Source organism: Sorex araneus, chromosome 4, assembly GCF_027595985.1.
Source record: "Sorex araneus isolate mSorAra2 chromosome 4, mSorAra2.pri, whole genome shotgun sequence".
NCBI classification, from domain to species: Eukaryota; Metazoa; Chordata; class Mammalia; order Eulipotyphla; family Soricidae; genus Sorex; species Sorex araneus.
Window position 1 is genome coordinate 72608948 of NC_073305.1, and position 15910 is coordinate 72624857.

The window sequence follows — 15910 nt, forward strand, 5'->3', positions numbered from 1 at the left end:
AACAGCCCCTGGGAGGTGGAAGGGTTCTCAGCTGTCAAAACAGGGCTGGCTCAGCTGACCCCTGTGAGGCTGAGATGCAGAGTCTAGCCTCTTCTGGGGCAGTGAAGCAAGCTGAAGGGTGGTCCCAGGGGACTGAAGAGGAGTGCGAGTTGGAGGAGGTGAGAGAAAGAGAGGAGGAGATGGAAAGAGTAAAGAATAAAGGTACTGAGTGCCTCCAACCAAGAGCAGAACCTACAACTAATCCACTTAGCCTAAAAGCTGGACGGTGTACCTGAGGCTAGCCCAGCCCGCCCCGCCTTCAGATCCCAAGGGAAAGGGGCATCTTTGTGGCCAAGTTTGCTGTGAGCAGAGGGGAATTCAGCTGCTGTGGCTGCAGACAGAGGCAGGGGCCTGGGGAGCAGTGGGGTCACAGGCTCAGGGAGAGGCAGCACACTCCTCAGATTCACCTCTTCCGTGCCCAGAGCCTGGCATTGGGAAGCAGCTGACTCCTGACCTGCATACTTCTGTCTTTCTGTAACTTCTTTTTTGGGTGTGGGCATACCTGGCAATGCTCAGGGCTTACTGCTGGCTCTGTGCTCAAGAATCACTTCTGGCTGGCCTTAGCTCAAAGACCGTATGTGGTGCTTGGGGTTCGAACCCAACCCAGCTGTGTGCCAGGTGAAGACCTTCCCTGCTGTGTCATCTCTCCAGATGTCTTGTGGTGACTTCTGAGCTCCCACTGGTATTTTCGTAGCTTGCTGGCATATGGAAGACACCCCTCTCTGACCAGCAGCCAGGAAAGGCAATAGGCTTTGGCGGGGGGAGGGGGGGCGGGGGGTAAGGGGATAGGTCAGCACAGCCTCCAGGCATCCTTCTCTTCAGCTGGTAATAAACCTGGTCCTGTTAGCTCTGCTGTCTGGCATGCCAGTACTGAGAGTCCCGGGAGAGCCAAGGTCCATCTGCCACAGCCCCATCCCCCGAGACAGCTCCCCACTGTATCCCCAGTGCCGGTAAGGGCTCTGTCACTCAGTACGCTGTCTCCAGAGAAGCAGCAGACCTTCTGCAAGTCTGTCCCCCATCCTGAGGAGAGTCCAAAGGCCCTCAAGAGTTCAAAAAGTTTCCAAGTGAAGAATCTGTCCTTGGAGGTGGGGAGAGTGGGGTTCTATGCTTTGGAAAATCAGGCAAAGCAGTTAATAGACACTGTTTAAAAGGCAAAACACGGTGGTGAGGCAGGTGAGACACCAGGTTAGCAGTTAGTCAGGCTTCTCTTTGGAAGTCAGAGACTGGAGCTCTCGGGCACGGGGAAGTGGGCATGGGCAGCTGGAGGGGCAGAGGCCAGTGCCACCACCCACTGCCCTGGCCACATGGAAGGTTGGTTTGCATGGGCTGTATCCTTTTTTTCAGGACTAATAGGCACAAGGACACTTGGCAGGACTCTCCCAGTTCGGAGATGGAGCGAACCTGGTCTCTGGCATTCTGGCTCGAACACCACCAGCCCCCGCTTTTCCCACAGCAGCCGCAGGCCCAGGCAGCCTGTGCCCCTCACAGGGGTCTGTGTGGAATCAGAAACAGGGCTCCTGCTGCATGGCAGGGAGCAAGAGGCCAGCCCCACCTTAGCGGGGGGCAAAGGTCACCAGCTCCCCGACAAGTGGCAGAGAGTTTACCCCTTGCCCCTTCTGATGGCCCCAGGATCCCAGGAGCTGGTCACGCCTTGCTCAGGAGGCAACCTCCTGGGCTGCCCGCTGGGGTCTGCCCTCAGCACAGCCTGGCACGGCAGCAGAGAGGAGTCAGGCGTCACTGCTCCTGAGCTCCGCCTTGGCTCTGATTGCCTTTCCTGCTCCCCCACCGAACATACCCGGGAGGGCTGGGGTCTCACTAGAGGTCACTCCTTTCTTTCAGTGCCAGATCCAGGGCTCCCTGAAGGGAGTAGGGCAGCGACCTGGCCGCAGTGATGTTCAAGTCCTTTGGCTTCCCTTCGTTCTGTCACTACCACACTGTGTGTTTAAGAAGCTTCGCACCCTTCTGGAGGGTGAACGAGGTCACGGGTAAAGGACCTCCTCTGCCCCCAGGAGCTCAAGGCTGCCACACTCACAGGCCCTGGGCTGAGGTGGCTGCTCCTGCGGCCAGATACTCTAGTGCACCCTTCTCGAGGTGGCCCCGCCTTCCTAAGCCACAGCCACAGTTCCTTGTGCTCGTCCTGGAAAAGCGAATACTGCCCGGAGCTCCAGAGACAGTAAAAGGAGGGAGGGGCTCCCTCACTCTGCAAATGTCCCAGAGGCGTTTGTGTGAGAAAGGTCCAGGGCCATGGACCTCAGCAAGAAGTCAGAAAAGGGGTTTCTCAGGCGGGAAGTCTGTGGCTTACAGACATACAAAAACAAGAGGGAAATTTGGCCCTGGTCAGAGGAGAGAGAATGCCTTGTACTGTCTGACTCACAAGGCGCAGCAGGTGACAGGAAAGCACTGGGGTGGACAGGGGACTTGGCTCAGCTGGTGACCTCTCACCATTCCTTGGGTCATGAGCCAGCTGTCTATGGGCTCCAGGTCACAGTCCCCTCCTTTACCTCTCTTCTGGGCCGAGGACAGAAAAGCCCCAGAAAGAAAAGTCACAGCGAGCCCCATGATAAAGACGGCAACAGTACATATCGTGGAAGCAGAAAAGCCACAGCTGAGAGCTGCTTGCTTGCCGGGCAAGGAAGACGTGTCCGTTGCCCACAGTGGCCCCCGCCCAGCCCCCACGGCCCCGAACCCCTCCGGCACAGTCCCCCTTACCTGCCTGCAAAAGAGAAAAGAAGTTTAGTGACAAGGATTCTGACAGGAGAGTATGTGCTCTGCCATCGGCTCCCTGATATTTAGAAACTTTCGGTGAGGACGAGGCAGCCAGGTCAGCTTCTTTGTGGTCAGCTTTCCAAAGAACCAGTTTTTCACAAAACTACCTGTCCTTTTCCCTTCCCAACCCAGCTTCTTTTTCTCCTCAGTTACCTTCCTGCTGTTTCTCTAAAGTTTTAATGAACCACCAAATTCCAGTCTGTTGCCCTTTTGTGAATTCTGAAGGGACTGATTCCTGAGGAGGTGAGGCTAGCCCAGCGCCCCTCCCTCTTTATTGTTCTCTTATTTTCTCCCCTGGCCCAGTTTTGGCTCCAGGTCAGTATTATTCAGAATATAGAACAATGTAACCTGAAGTAATGGCCGGAAGGGCCATGTGATTAAGGGTGTGTGTGTACACAGACTACATATAGACCAACACACACAGACACACAGACACACACAAGCTCAGATACGCTGACACAACCACACATGAACACACCCCACATACCTGCAAAGACACAGATGTTCATACATACACACAGAGACACACACACACAACAGGACCCCTTATTCTCTATCCCACTGCCCTGCCAGGCAGTACACCCAAAGAGCAATCTGTTTACCACCAAGTGGGAACATGTGGATGTCATCAAGACCTTTGAATGCAGGAAGCTGGGCCAGGCCATGCATCCAAAGGCTAAAGGGCAGGAGGCCAGCCACATCTCCTGGGCCTGGGCACAGTGATAAGGGTTGAGGTGCAGAGGACAAGCCCAGCATGGAGAGGGGCAGGCCCTGGAGGCAGAGTTGGCCTGGCTGCAGCTGTGCCTCACCCCTGCAGCTTCCCCTCACATCCTCTCCTCCCCACCTATACCTGCTTGGTGGAAAGGCATCCTACGTGAAGGGCAGGACAGAGCCGCTGCATCCATCTGGGGAGACCCAGTCCCAGTCTGGGGTGAGGGGGCCACTGCCCTGCCTCCTGGGAGCTGCAGGGTGCTAGGGAGCTGAGGCAGCGAGACTGGCTCTGCTGTGCCCCCTGGTGGCCCATGCAGGGAGCACGGTCCCGGCAAGTCGGCAGTCTTGCCCAACCCTTGCGGGCTCTCGGCCCTTGCCAGCTGGACAGCCGCTGGCGGCTGAGAATCAGCACGTGGCTAAGCCGACCTCCTGGTTTAGTGACAGATGAGCACTGCTCCTTCCAGCTCAGCGTGGGGACCTCAAAGGAGTTCTGGGGTGCTGAGGCTGCTGTAAGTGCACCCCTCTGCCCGCCCACAGACACGCCTTCCTTCACACTGCATATGTGTCCTAGCGGACAGGAGGACTGGTGTCCCCAGGAGGAGTCTGACACCAATCCTTCCCTCTTTGGTGATCTCATGTCTCCTGGAAACCATGGCTGGGTTAGGGGGTCTCCACTCCGCGTTACCCTCTCCTTCAACACACTTCTCTGCTTCTGTGCTGCTCCCACGCAGCTTGGTGGGGAAGGGGAGAACTCCCCACCTCCCCCCCCCCCCCCCCCCCCGCCCAGCCTCCCAGCTGCTCCTCCCCCAGTCAAACCCTGATAAAGGGGGCAGAACTGCTTCACTAGGTGAGCCACAAGTGATCAGTAGAAGGGCTTGGACTAGCCTTTTCCTTATAGAGTTACTTTTTTAGTTTGTTTTGGGGCCGCATACGGCAGTGCTCAGAGGTTACTCCTGGCTCTACACTCAGGGAATCACTCTTGGTGGGCTTAGGGGACTATAGGGGATACCGGGGATTGAACCTGCGCCTGCCGCAGGCAAGGCAAGTGCCCTCCCTACAGTCCTCCTGCTTCGGCCCTAGAATCTCTATGTGGTCTCATGTGCATTGCAACATTTCAGCAAACTGCCCTGATCTCAGGGCCGCTGGGAAGGAAGAGGAGGAGGACGGGAGTCAGGCGCCCTGGGCATGGGAAGGCTGACAGGGGGTATCCCTATCCAGCGACTCAGTGAGGTAATACTGCTTCACGCAGCTTCTGCTTAGCAATCCCATCGGCTTCACCAAACTGTTTCCCTTTCCCGGGAGAGAATCCAGGCAGAAAAACAGGCTTCAAGACCTACCGCTTCGGAGCTCTGTTTCCTACTGTCAAGCGCAGACACCAGTCCTGCGACAGCCTGGGGGTCCTCGTAGGTCACCCTGGAGACACAGCAGCATGGGCACAGTCAGCTCCTCCAGTGTTCATGAGAGGTGGGGGGCCTGTCCTCACCTTCTCTCCAGGCACCTCAGCATACTTGGAAAGACATTTCTTGGGGCCTGGTGCTTAGGCGGAGACTAATGCTGCCAGTGCAGGCGCTGGGAGCCCTGGGGTCCAGCACTGGCTCAGACGCCCATTTCCCCTGGGCTCTGGGACACAGCGGTTCCTCAATGGCCCTCTCTTGAATAATGATACTGGGACTCACTTAATGCTCAGAGATATAAGGTCAAAAGTGCCCTAAACAGTCAGCGGCGGGAGGCAAAATCAAGACAAAGAAATCATCATTTTAATTTTGAAAGCAGCAGCCAGGGAGGCACCTGAGAAGAGAGACGGTCTCCGGGTCTGGGGGAGGCTCTGTCACAGTTTCTGGGAGCTGCCTTCTCTGGGCCCCAACATCTTATGCTGAGCTGACTTCAGAACAAGCAGCTTTGCCAGCCAAGCATGCTGGGGCCTTGGGTTTTGGGTCAACCCACTGAGTCCGAACGAGGGACTCAGAAAGTGGGGGCCACAGAGAGGCCGGCCCCTGGGAAAGGGAGAGGCGAGTACTCCCTAGACAGGGAGTTAGGCTGAGCATGCTCAGGACGTGGTCTGGAGCCTGCCTTGGCTGCGGGGGGTTTCTACCTGGGAATGAACTCCCTCAGTTCTCATGGCTCATCCTGGCCAGGCTGCTGTCAGGAGAGTCTCGCGTCGTTCCAGTGTCCACTGGCCCCCCCAATTCCCCCAGGTCCTCCCTAGGCAGGGCGACTGCTGCAGCTGCAGAATAGGGGCAGGGCACAGTCTCTGGTGATGAGCAGGAGAAACCCAACTCTGGTCAGCCCCGAGGAGGTGCGGGGTGGGGGGTGAGAGGGCGCTTGGCCAACACTTGCGTCCACTGGCAGGTCCTCATTGTGTTAGAGCTCTTGGTCGTCCTGGACCTGGTCTCTGTGCTGGCCTGTCACCCATTGAGGATCAATTTCTGCCCCCCGCCCCTGCCCCATATCTTCCTTGAGTCGTGGCCAGGGTCCCCACATACGTCTTTCGTTGCTCGGCCAAAGAGTTCCCTCTCGTCTGGGCGAACATGTCAAAGCCATCACGGGGATTGTTGCACTGCTGGAGTGAACTGAGGGTGCCACTGACACTGTCGGTGCCCAGGTCTGTGGTAACAAAGCAAAGGGAAGGAGGTGGCTTGAACAGGGACCGGGGACTTAATGGAGGGCCCCAAATTAGGGTGCCACAGAGGCCGGGCTCGTTCTTTGGGAGGAGCTGGGGAGGTGGGAGACAGAGGGATTCTTTTGAGCACTACTGGCCCTCCAAAAGATGGACCCATGGGGGAGAGAAGCATTCCTGCCTCCCAAGCCGCTCACGGTGGGCCCGAGAGTCCTCAGGGCTAAAGGGGACTCCTAGCTGTGAGAGGCCAACTCCCAGCATGCTCCAATTTCATGAGCTCCATAGGATCTAAGGACCCCATCACATATTCATCTGACAAAAGTTTGGTGGGCACCCCCTGCCCCCCACGTTCAGAGCTAGATCCTGGGCAGAAGACATTGAATCTGGCCCCAAGGAGTGCATCAAGCAGGTGGGTGCTTGAGCTCAAGGTATTAGGGAAGACACACACTGGCATGAGCACCAGTTTCCTGTGGGCACTTGCGGGAGAAGAGGGCAGGAGAGGCAGGACCAGGGCACGGGGCCAGCCTTTGATCCCTGGCATCTCATATGGTCCCCTGACCCTGCAAGGAATGATCTCTGAGCACAGTGCCAGGAGTAAGTTCTGAGCACTGCCAGGTGTGGCCCAAAAACAAATAAAAAAACCCCACAAGGGCATGGGACTGGAAGGCTAAAGTATGTGAGAGAAAAAGAGAGAGAAAAGAAAGGAGAGGGGAGTGGAGGGGAGAGAAAAAGAGAGAGACAGAGAGACAGACAGGGAGAGAGAGAGATACAGAGAGAGATACAGAGAGAGAGGGAGGGAGGAAGAGAGAGAAGAAGAGAGACAGACAAAGATAGAGAGAAAGAGAGGGAGGAAAAGAGATAAGAGAGAGGGAGAGAGATAGAGACAGAGAGACAGAGAGAGGGAGGAAGGGAGAGACAGTGAGAGACACAGAGAGAGGGACGGAGGCTGGGAAAGCTGCTGGAGAAGACTGGTTAGCAGCTCCAAGGCCAGGTCAAGGAGTGGACAGAGAAAACACTAGAGCTTTAAAAAGATGGGACATAGCAGAATTCAATTTGGATTTTAGGTATTAAATCTGATAGCCATGTGCCACATGGATAGAAGGCAGAGAAATCTGTTCTGAAAGAGAAACAGTAACTACAGATGTCCGAGATAATAAAAAACTAGAATTGTAGCAACTACAGCCACTAAGTAAAAGATCAATACAACAGAACTGAAATGAAGCTACAAAATAGATATTAAGAATAAAAACAGAAAACAGTGGGGCTGAAGCAATAGCACAGCAGGTAAGGCGTTTGCCTTGCACACGGCCAACCTGGGTTCGATTCCCAGCATCCCATATGGTCCCCTGAGCACCGCCAGGGGTAATTCCTGAGTGCAGAGCCAGGAGTAACCCCTGTGCATCGCCGGGTGTGATCCAAAAAGCAAAAAAAAAAAAAAAAAAAAAAATAGAAAGCAGAAAATAAATTTGAGGTGCCTTGTTAGTGACTTTAGCCCGATGATTTTGTTATGAACTTGTGCACTCACGCACACCTGTTTGTGTTTGTTTTATTTTGGGCCAATTCTGGCTCTGTGCCCAATGATCACTCCTAGCAGTGCTCAGGGGACCATATGTGGTGCAAGGATCAGACTGGGCTTGGTGGAGGGAGCACCAGGTAAGTGCCTCTTGTACTCTACTTCCGGCTTCTCTTTTGGACAACAAATGGGAAAGTGGTGAGGTTCTTGGTTCAGGTTTCAGATAAAGAAACACTTCAGGTTGACATAGGTTCAAGGAAAGCAAATATGTTAACCACCACTTTGTTTCAAACCCTGGCAGACATCACAAATCAAGTCCTGGTGTGATTTCAGCCTCCTTACAGACCTGCATTCTAATCATTCTAACCAGCTGAAATCTATAGGTTGTGCTTGGCCGAGTTGATACCGAAAAGGAAATATTCCAGATGAACACAGCAGTTACCTTCCTTTAAAAAGCAAACAGCTGGGGCTGGAGCAATAGCACAGCAGGTAGGGCGTTTGCCTTGCACACTGCCAACTCGGGTTCGATTCCCAGCATCCCATATGGTCCCCTGAGCACCGCCAGGAGTAATTCCTGAGTGCAGAGCCAGGAGTAACCCCTGTGCATCGCCAGGTGTGACCCAAAAAGCAAAAAACCAAAACAAAACAAAACAGTATTGACGTGTCTCAAAAAATTAGAAATTGAGCTCCCATTTGACCCAGCAATACCACTTCTGGGAATATATCCCGGAGAGGCAAAAAAGTATAGTAGAAATGACATCTGCACCTGTATGTTCATTGAAGCACTGTTTACAATAGCCAGAATCTGGAAAAAACTCAAGTGCCCAAGAACAGATGACGGGCTAAAGAAACTCTGGTACATCTACACAATGGAATACTATGCAGCTGTTATAAAAGATGAAGAAGTCATAAAATTTGCATATAGATGAATCAGCATGGAAAGTATCATGTTAAGCGAAATGAGTCAGAAAGAGAGGGACAGACACAGAAAAATTGCACTCATTTGTGAAATATAAAGTAATGGAATGGGAGACTAACACCCAAGATTATTACAGATAAGTACTGGGAGGATTACTCCACAGCTTAGAAGCTGGCCTCACATACTGAGGGAAAAGGCAGTTCAGTTAGAGAAGGGATCACCAAGTAAAATAAATGGTGCTAGGAGGATCCACTCGGGATGGGAGACGCACCCTGAAAGCAGACTATAGACAGAACATGATGGCCACTAAATACCTCTATTGCAAACCACAACATCCAAAAGGAGAGAGAGAGCAAAAGGGAATGCCCTGCCACAGAGGCGGGGTGGGGGGAGGGGTAATGGGATGGGGATGGTGGGAGGGATGCTGGGATCATTGGTGGTGGAAAACGGGCACTGGTGGAGGGATGGTTACTTGACCATTGCATGACTGAACTGTAAGCACGGAAGTCTGTAAGTCTGTAACTGTACCTCACGGTGATTCACTGAAAAAAAAAAAAAGACATTGAAGAACTTGGGAATCGGGACGAGCAGAGACCTGCTCGAGCTGCTCCTGTCCCACTAGTAAAGTTTGTGCATGAGCACCAGAACCAAAGTGCACAAGTACAACCAAATAGGGGTGAGCTTGGCCATCACAACAATAAACAGGAGTAGAAAAATGAAAATAGTAGGAGAGGGGCTGGAGAGAGCACAGCAGGTAGACCCAGGTTCAATCTCTGGCACCCCAGATGGTCCCCCATGCACTGCAGGGGTAATTCCTCAGCACAGAACCAGGATGAACCCCTGAGCATCGCCAAACAAAACAAAACAAAGGTAGGAGAAAGGGGCCCTCAGCTCAGCCTCGTACTTAGAAGTGGCCTGCAAAGAAAGCCCCTGGCCTTCTCGCTGGTACTCACCCAAGCCTGCAAGCTGGGAAGAGAGGGAAGAAGGCGGAGCTGTGCTCCCCACCATGGGGCTCACCACGGCGGGGGAGCCAGGGCCCAGGTCTATTAGGTTGTCCTCGTTCACTTCACTCAGCACCTGTCAGAGGTGAGATGAGCATGAGCAGCTGGCTCGAAGTCAGACAAGGGACACTGCGCAGATCCAGAGGGGGGACTCCCAGATGCACTGTTCAAGACAAGGCGCCTCTCCGATCCCCACCCTGGGCTCCACACTGGGCCGTGGCAGACCCCTTCCTGCCCTGAAGGAGGACAGTGGCGGGCAGAGTTGCGATTGGGGGTTTCTCTGCTCCCCTCCCTCCTCAGGCTCCCGACAGAGGCCGTCCTCTGACTCCCCAAATATCCTAACCCGGCAGGCTAGAGGGTGCAGGTGAGGCCCAAGTAAGACCAACTCGTGCGAAGAGCAGACTGAGGGAGTACTTACCCCGTTACTAGCATTCTGAACTGACCGGCCTGACCTGTATCGCTCAAACCTAGTGGGGGGAAAAAGGCAGAGTGAGGAGAAAAGACTTCCTAGGGGAGGGCTGGAGGAGTAGAGGGCTGGCAAAGGCCTATCAGGCTCCTGGGGTGGCCGGGGGGGGGGGGGGGTGGGCTGCACATATCTACAGCGGGACTCCATCTCCCTGAGGATCAGTCATATCCAGGCAGCTGATATCAGCATCCCATCCCCCAGAGCAGCCCCCCTCTTCTTCAAAGCTCTGCTGGGGAGCAGCTGTAGCGGTGTGTGCCCACACCTATGGGTAGGATGAGCGAGGGCAGGCACGGCCATGGTCTGCCCGCACAGCCCTGGGAAAGCCGCCAAGAGTTAGGCCCAGTCATGAAGGGCTTCCAAGCCATTTCCTCCTGGTCATTTGGGACAAACTGGACGAGGATGGGCTTGACGCTCCTCTCCCAGACCCAGGCATGTCATACTGAGTGGGGAGTAGAAGAGGAACTGTGAGGGGTGTGTGTGTGTGTGTGTGTGTGTGTGTGTGTGTGTGTGTGTGTGTGTGTGTGTGTGTGAGAGAGAGAGAGAGAGAGAGAGAGAGAGAGAGAGAGAGAGAGAGAGAGAGAGAGAGAGAGAGAGAGAGAGAGAGAGCTGCATATTTAAAAATTCTGAATCACCCATTTTCCCCCACCCCAACAAGAGAAGGTGGTATGGAAGTCAAGCTTTATTTCAAGTGGGGTGGAGGTGCGGCGGTGTTGGTAGAGGGAAGTGGGTGCTGTGAAGGGATTGATGGTGAAGCATTGCATGCCTGAAACCCAATCATGAAAAACTTTGTAACTTCATGGTGACTTAAATAAATTTGAAAAATAAAAGAAAAAAGGTGGGAAATCTGGGACCAAATAACAGGACTGAGATTGGGATGGGGTGGGAGTGGGGGGAATGGGTTCTGGAGCGATAGGACAGTGGGTAGGGCACTTGCTAACCTGAAGATACCTGGCACCCCATAAGGTCCTCTTGATGTAGACAGGTAGAAAGGGAAAGACCCTTGGCAATGAAACTCAGATTCTCAAAGTCTCCCGGAAGGAGAATCTTACAACTCTTTTTTTTTTTGGCAAACATCCTACCCTCTGTGCTATTGCTCCAGTGCCGGAATCTTAAGACTCTTAAGACTGATCTACCTTGTGGATTCAGAAAACAAAAGACGGATAAGACCATCAGTAGACCCTGAGGATAATGGACCCCTCCCCAGGAAGTTCCCCAAAGAAAGTCATCACCACTCCCAACCACCCTGGTAACCTCCTTAGCAATGAACTTTTACTTGGAAAGAAGCCACACGCGGGGCTGGAGCGATAGCATAGTGGGTAGGGCATTTGCCCTGCACGCTGCCGACCCAGGTTCGCTGCCGACCCAGGTTCGATTCCCAGCATCCCATATGGTCCCCTGAGCACTGCCAGGAGTAATTCCTGAGTGCAAAGCCAGGAGTAACCCCTGTGCATCGCCGGGTGTGACCCAAAAAGCAAAAAAAAAAAAAGAAGCCCCACGCGGGGGCAGGTTGAAGAAACCCTATAAAAGACACCTTGAAAAAAAGGAAGCGCCTGCATATGCTGCCTGAGCCCATGTGCTGCTTGTGCCCACGTGGCTGAGCACATGCGGTGCCCAAGAACATGTGTCGCCCGCATCTCCCCTCTTGAGATGTGTACTTTCATGCTTTTGTGTCTAGTGCTAGGATGTGTGTAGAGCTCTCTCCACCCTTGGAGAAGCCCGAGTTCTCTCCTGAGCACGTTATTCTTACTATTCTCTCTCCCACTTATCCCTTCCTCCTTCCCTCAGAAACCTCTAAATAAAATCTGTTACTTCACTGCTTGTCTACTCCTGAAATTCTTTTCCGCAAGCAAGACAAGAATCCAGTAACCCTGGGTCCCCGGTCGTAGAGGCGGCTGGGGAGACTGTCTTTCTCCTTCCCGCTTCACATAAGTCACCGGTGGGGCCCACCGACATCACTCTGAGCCTATCAGGAGTGAGCCCTGAGCACAGAGCCAGGAGTAAGTGCTGAGCACCTCCAGGTGTTGCCCCCAGAGAGAGGAGGGGGGGAGGGAGGAAGGGAGGGAAGGAGGAAGGAAGGGAGGGAGAGGGAGAGAAGGAGAAAAAGAAAGAGGGAGGGAGACTGGACATCAGGTCTGCTTCGGCCACCCCCATGGCAGGTGCATGCAGCAGCCCTTGCTCTCAGTGCATTAGACTTACAGGCTGCACATCTATCACCATGACTGAAGCTCAGGTAAAGTGCAGCCCTGTGACAACCACAGAGAGACGTGACCCCCAGCTGCTAGTTGTGTCACACAATCCCTAAATCATGCAGATCATGGGACCCTAAGCCAACAGAAAGTCTGAGCCCCGAATCTCCAGGGAGAAGGCTGGAGGGCCCTGCCTACCATCTTGCCTCCTGTGGGTCTAATCTCTGAATGAGACATTTTGCACTTCACACCCACCCCCAGAACCCTGCTCCCCCAAAGGCCTTGGAAAAGAAAAAGACTGCAAGTTTGCTACCTCAAATCCAAAAGTAATTTGGCTGCAGAAAGAACTGAAATGAATGTTCATGTGCCTGTATGTGAGTGTGAGTGTGTGTGTGTGTGTGTGTGTGTGTGTGTGTGTGTGTGTGTGGTGAGTAGCAGCATGCCAGCTCTCAGCCCTGCCTGCTCCTCTGAGTACTCCACACTCTGACATTGGCAAAGGAGGCAGGCATCTTCCCCCCCCCTTTTTTTGTTAAAGATGGCAAAGAGGAAATCTTTTTTCCTTAGTAGAGTTTTTTCCCCCCCCTTTAATCCTTTTCGAATTCAAAGGATCTTCAAAGGAGCAGGTGCAAAATCTCCAAGGCTCACAGGCCCCTCAATGCTCCCCTTCCAGGGACGGGGTGGGGTGGGGGCGGGGAGGAAGCGCAGCCTGAGGCTTACAAAGGGCAGATCCTAATCTGCAGAGCCACTTCCTGCTGCTCCGTTCCCAGGAGAGCTAGAGGCATTTTCCCCTGTCATCTGGGAACAAATTAGCATCTCTGATGAGTATTTTCCAACTCTAATCTCTCTCTCTCTCTCTCTCTCTCTCTCTCTCTCTCTCTCTCTCTCTCTCTCTCTCTCTCTCTCTCCCCCTTTGTTTATGAAAGAAATCCCTCTGTTATGGCAACAATCTTTTCAAGGGGAGGGAGAGTGCGCAGGCGGCCCCCACCTCTCGTAGCGGAGGAAGACATTGTTGAGGTCGTCATTGACGTGCAGCAGCTCCTCAGTGACCTCCTCATTAGACACCCGGGAGATGAGCTCCACAATGCGCTGCTGCATGGCCCGGCAGGTCCGGTTCAGCTCCTAGGAACAGATGCACTGGCGGCAGCCTGCTCAGGCACCGTATGCCACACTCCACCTCCTCTGCCAGGATGTACATGGGAAAGGAACGCAGGCTTGTCCGTCATGGCGGGCCATGTGTGCGGACTGCAGAGCGCCAGGTCCTCCCTTGTCTCCTCCCCTGCCACAATGCAGATGGCATCTTTCTCCCTAGGACAGACATCCAGACCCATGTGTGCTGGATGTTCCCCGTATATATTTATACAAACTGTTTTTAAAACATAAGAACGTGATTTTTGTAACTTTTACACCTGGCATTATCAGGGCATACTCCTGGCTCTGTGCTCAGGGTTCACTTTGGTGGTGGTGGTGGGAGTCCAGGGACCCTATATTGATATCCAGATCAAACCAGGATCAGCTGCATGCAAGGCAAGCATCCCACCTACTGCACTCTCTCTCCATCCCCCAAACTTGCCTTTTCTCCCCAACCAGGCATTTGAGACACCTTTGCCACTGGCCCTCCCAGATTGCCCTTTGTGTATCACGATGTAGAGGACCAGTCTTCTGTCGCTGGTGTTGAGGTGGTGGCCTGTGCCAATAGGACAATGAAGTCCCTTTGTACATATAAACGCTTGTGCGTTCATGCCAGCACTTCCACAGGATGAATGCCTAGGCGTGGAATTTCTGGGAGGAAGGGTGTGGTCATTTAGAGTTGATATGCTGGGCAGACAGCTTTGAGGGCTGAAGCGCCTGAACCTCAGCACCACACAGTCCTATGGGAATCACCAGGAGAAACCCCTTAGCACTGAATAGGGAGCAGCTCCTGAGCACCGCTGCATGTGACCCCAAAACAGAGCACACCAAAATGGTGATAGTAAAAGAGTGTCCAAAAGGATGGGATCAGTTTGGGGTCAGGATGCAGCTCAGGGTCGGGTGCATGCTGTGACTGGGTTCGCCCCCCCCCCCAACCAAAAATGATGGTTGTGGTGCAAGGACACCCCTGCCACCACACAAGCGTGTTTCATGACTGCGTTTGGTGCACTCTGCTGGCAAGTCTGTCACTTGCTGAGGGCTCAGAGGCCCAGCCACAAGGGTCCCTGGCTGGCCAAAGACTCGCAGGAACTGCCAGGCACCACTGGAACACTGTCCACCCTCAGAAGTTACTGGAACACTCTCCACCCTTGGAAGCTCCCCTACCCTCAAGTTTGGCTGATGCTCCTGTTATGCATCAGCCATAGGATAGGTAGATAGGAGAGGGCCCACCCCCCAGGACAATGGAATTCTTGGGAATTAATAAAACCAAACTATAAAGAGCCCACTTTGTGAGCTCAGAGGCCTGATAAAACCTTCACCTGGTGCCAACAGACCCCAGAAGGCTGGGACCCCCTCCCAGAGAAGCTTAGCAGGAACAAAGGCCAAGGAAAGGACTTTGAAAGAAGACCATCGACCACTCCCAACTCTATATTCTTGGCAACCACCCTAGCAACGGACTCTTACCTAGCTAGAAGCCCTATACGAGGCACCTTGGGAAAAACCCGATAAAAGCCACCTTGAACAAAGGGAAGGCGTGCATATGCTGCCTGAGCCCATGTGCTGCTTGTGCCCACGTGACTGAGCACATGTGTTGCTCGCATCTCCCCTTGTGAGATGTGCATTGGGGCACTCTCCATCTCTGGAGAAGCCGGTGTTCTCTTCTGAGTGTGTCACTCGATGTCCCCTTGTTCCTTCCCTTCTTCAAAAAATCCTCCAAATAACATCTGTGTTTTCTTTACTGTGGTTAACTCCTGAAAATCTTTTCTGTGAAATAGGACAAAGACCCGGACACCCTGGCTAAGGCCTAGGACTGGCTTTCCTCTCCTGCAAAGAGCAGTCCCTCACTCCAGCCTGAGTCTGCAGGGAGAGATTGGGTGGGGGATCAACTCGAGTGCTGAGAAGGCCACGAGGACATCAGGTGTGGTGTGATGATCACCTGGTGGAGCTGGGGGCACTAACCCTTGCCATGCAGGGGCTCACTGCAGACTTTACCAGTCCTAGCTTTCCCAGCTGGTCCGGGGTGGTGGAGGCAGCTCGGGAGAAAGTGACGTCTCTCAGAAGCCACCTGTGGGGGCCCACTGGCTTCACTGCTCTATGGCTGGGCTTCAGCAGTCTCCCCCGACACAGGAGGCAGCCTGACAGAAACTCACAGAGACACGCAGCTGGAACTCCCCAGACACTGGCCTGTCTGCCACCCGGCCCGAGACAGGGAGGAGCTGGCAGGGCTGGAGGCTGGTCCAGCAGCTTCCCTGACTTGCCTGAGGGAATGGGTCTGAGACACACAAGGCTTCGGACGAGGGAGATGCTGTTGCTACCTGCCTGAACACTGAAGGAAGCGGATGACTCAGTGCAACAAGGGCAGGGAGGAGGCACAGGGAAAAGGATTCTGGTAGAAGTAACCACTGGAGCCTGAGCAGACATACACACTCTCTGTTTGGCTCTCCATGTTGACTCACCATCTGGCTTCCTTGGCTTGAAGGTTCCCTCCTACCAGATCATAAACTGTGAGGGAGGTGCCGTCATTATCTGTGGGGGATGCCCTCAAGCCCTGGGCTAAGCCACAC

At 53.8% G+C, this 15910-nt stretch overlaps 1 protein-coding gene across 6 annotated transcripts in view; it reads right to left on the reverse strand.

The window, feature by feature from the left end:
• The window catches only part of TOM1L2 (target of myb1 like 2 membrane trafficking protein), a 158450-nt gene that overhangs the window by 11028 nt on the left and 131512 nt on the right, over positions 1-15910 (reverse strand). For 3 of the 6 annotated variants that reach the window (XM_055135043.1, XM_055135039.1, XM_055135041.1), the window contains 6 exons: positions 13204-13337; positions 9985-10033; positions 9519-9642; positions 6000-6120; positions 4854-4929; positions 2482-2547 (listed from right to left, as the gene is read on the reverse strand). In XM_055135043.1, coding sequence (XP_054991018.1) covers positions 2482-2547; positions 4854-4929; positions 6000-6120; positions 9519-9642; positions 9985-10033; positions 13204-13337 — 570 coding nt within the window. The remainder of the gene's footprint in view (positions 1-2481; positions 2548-4853; positions 4930-5999; positions 6121-9518; positions 9643-9984; positions 10034-13203; positions 13338-15910) is intronic. The other 3 variants (XM_055135042.1, XM_004612823.2, XM_055135040.1) reach the window with 2 other exon arrangements.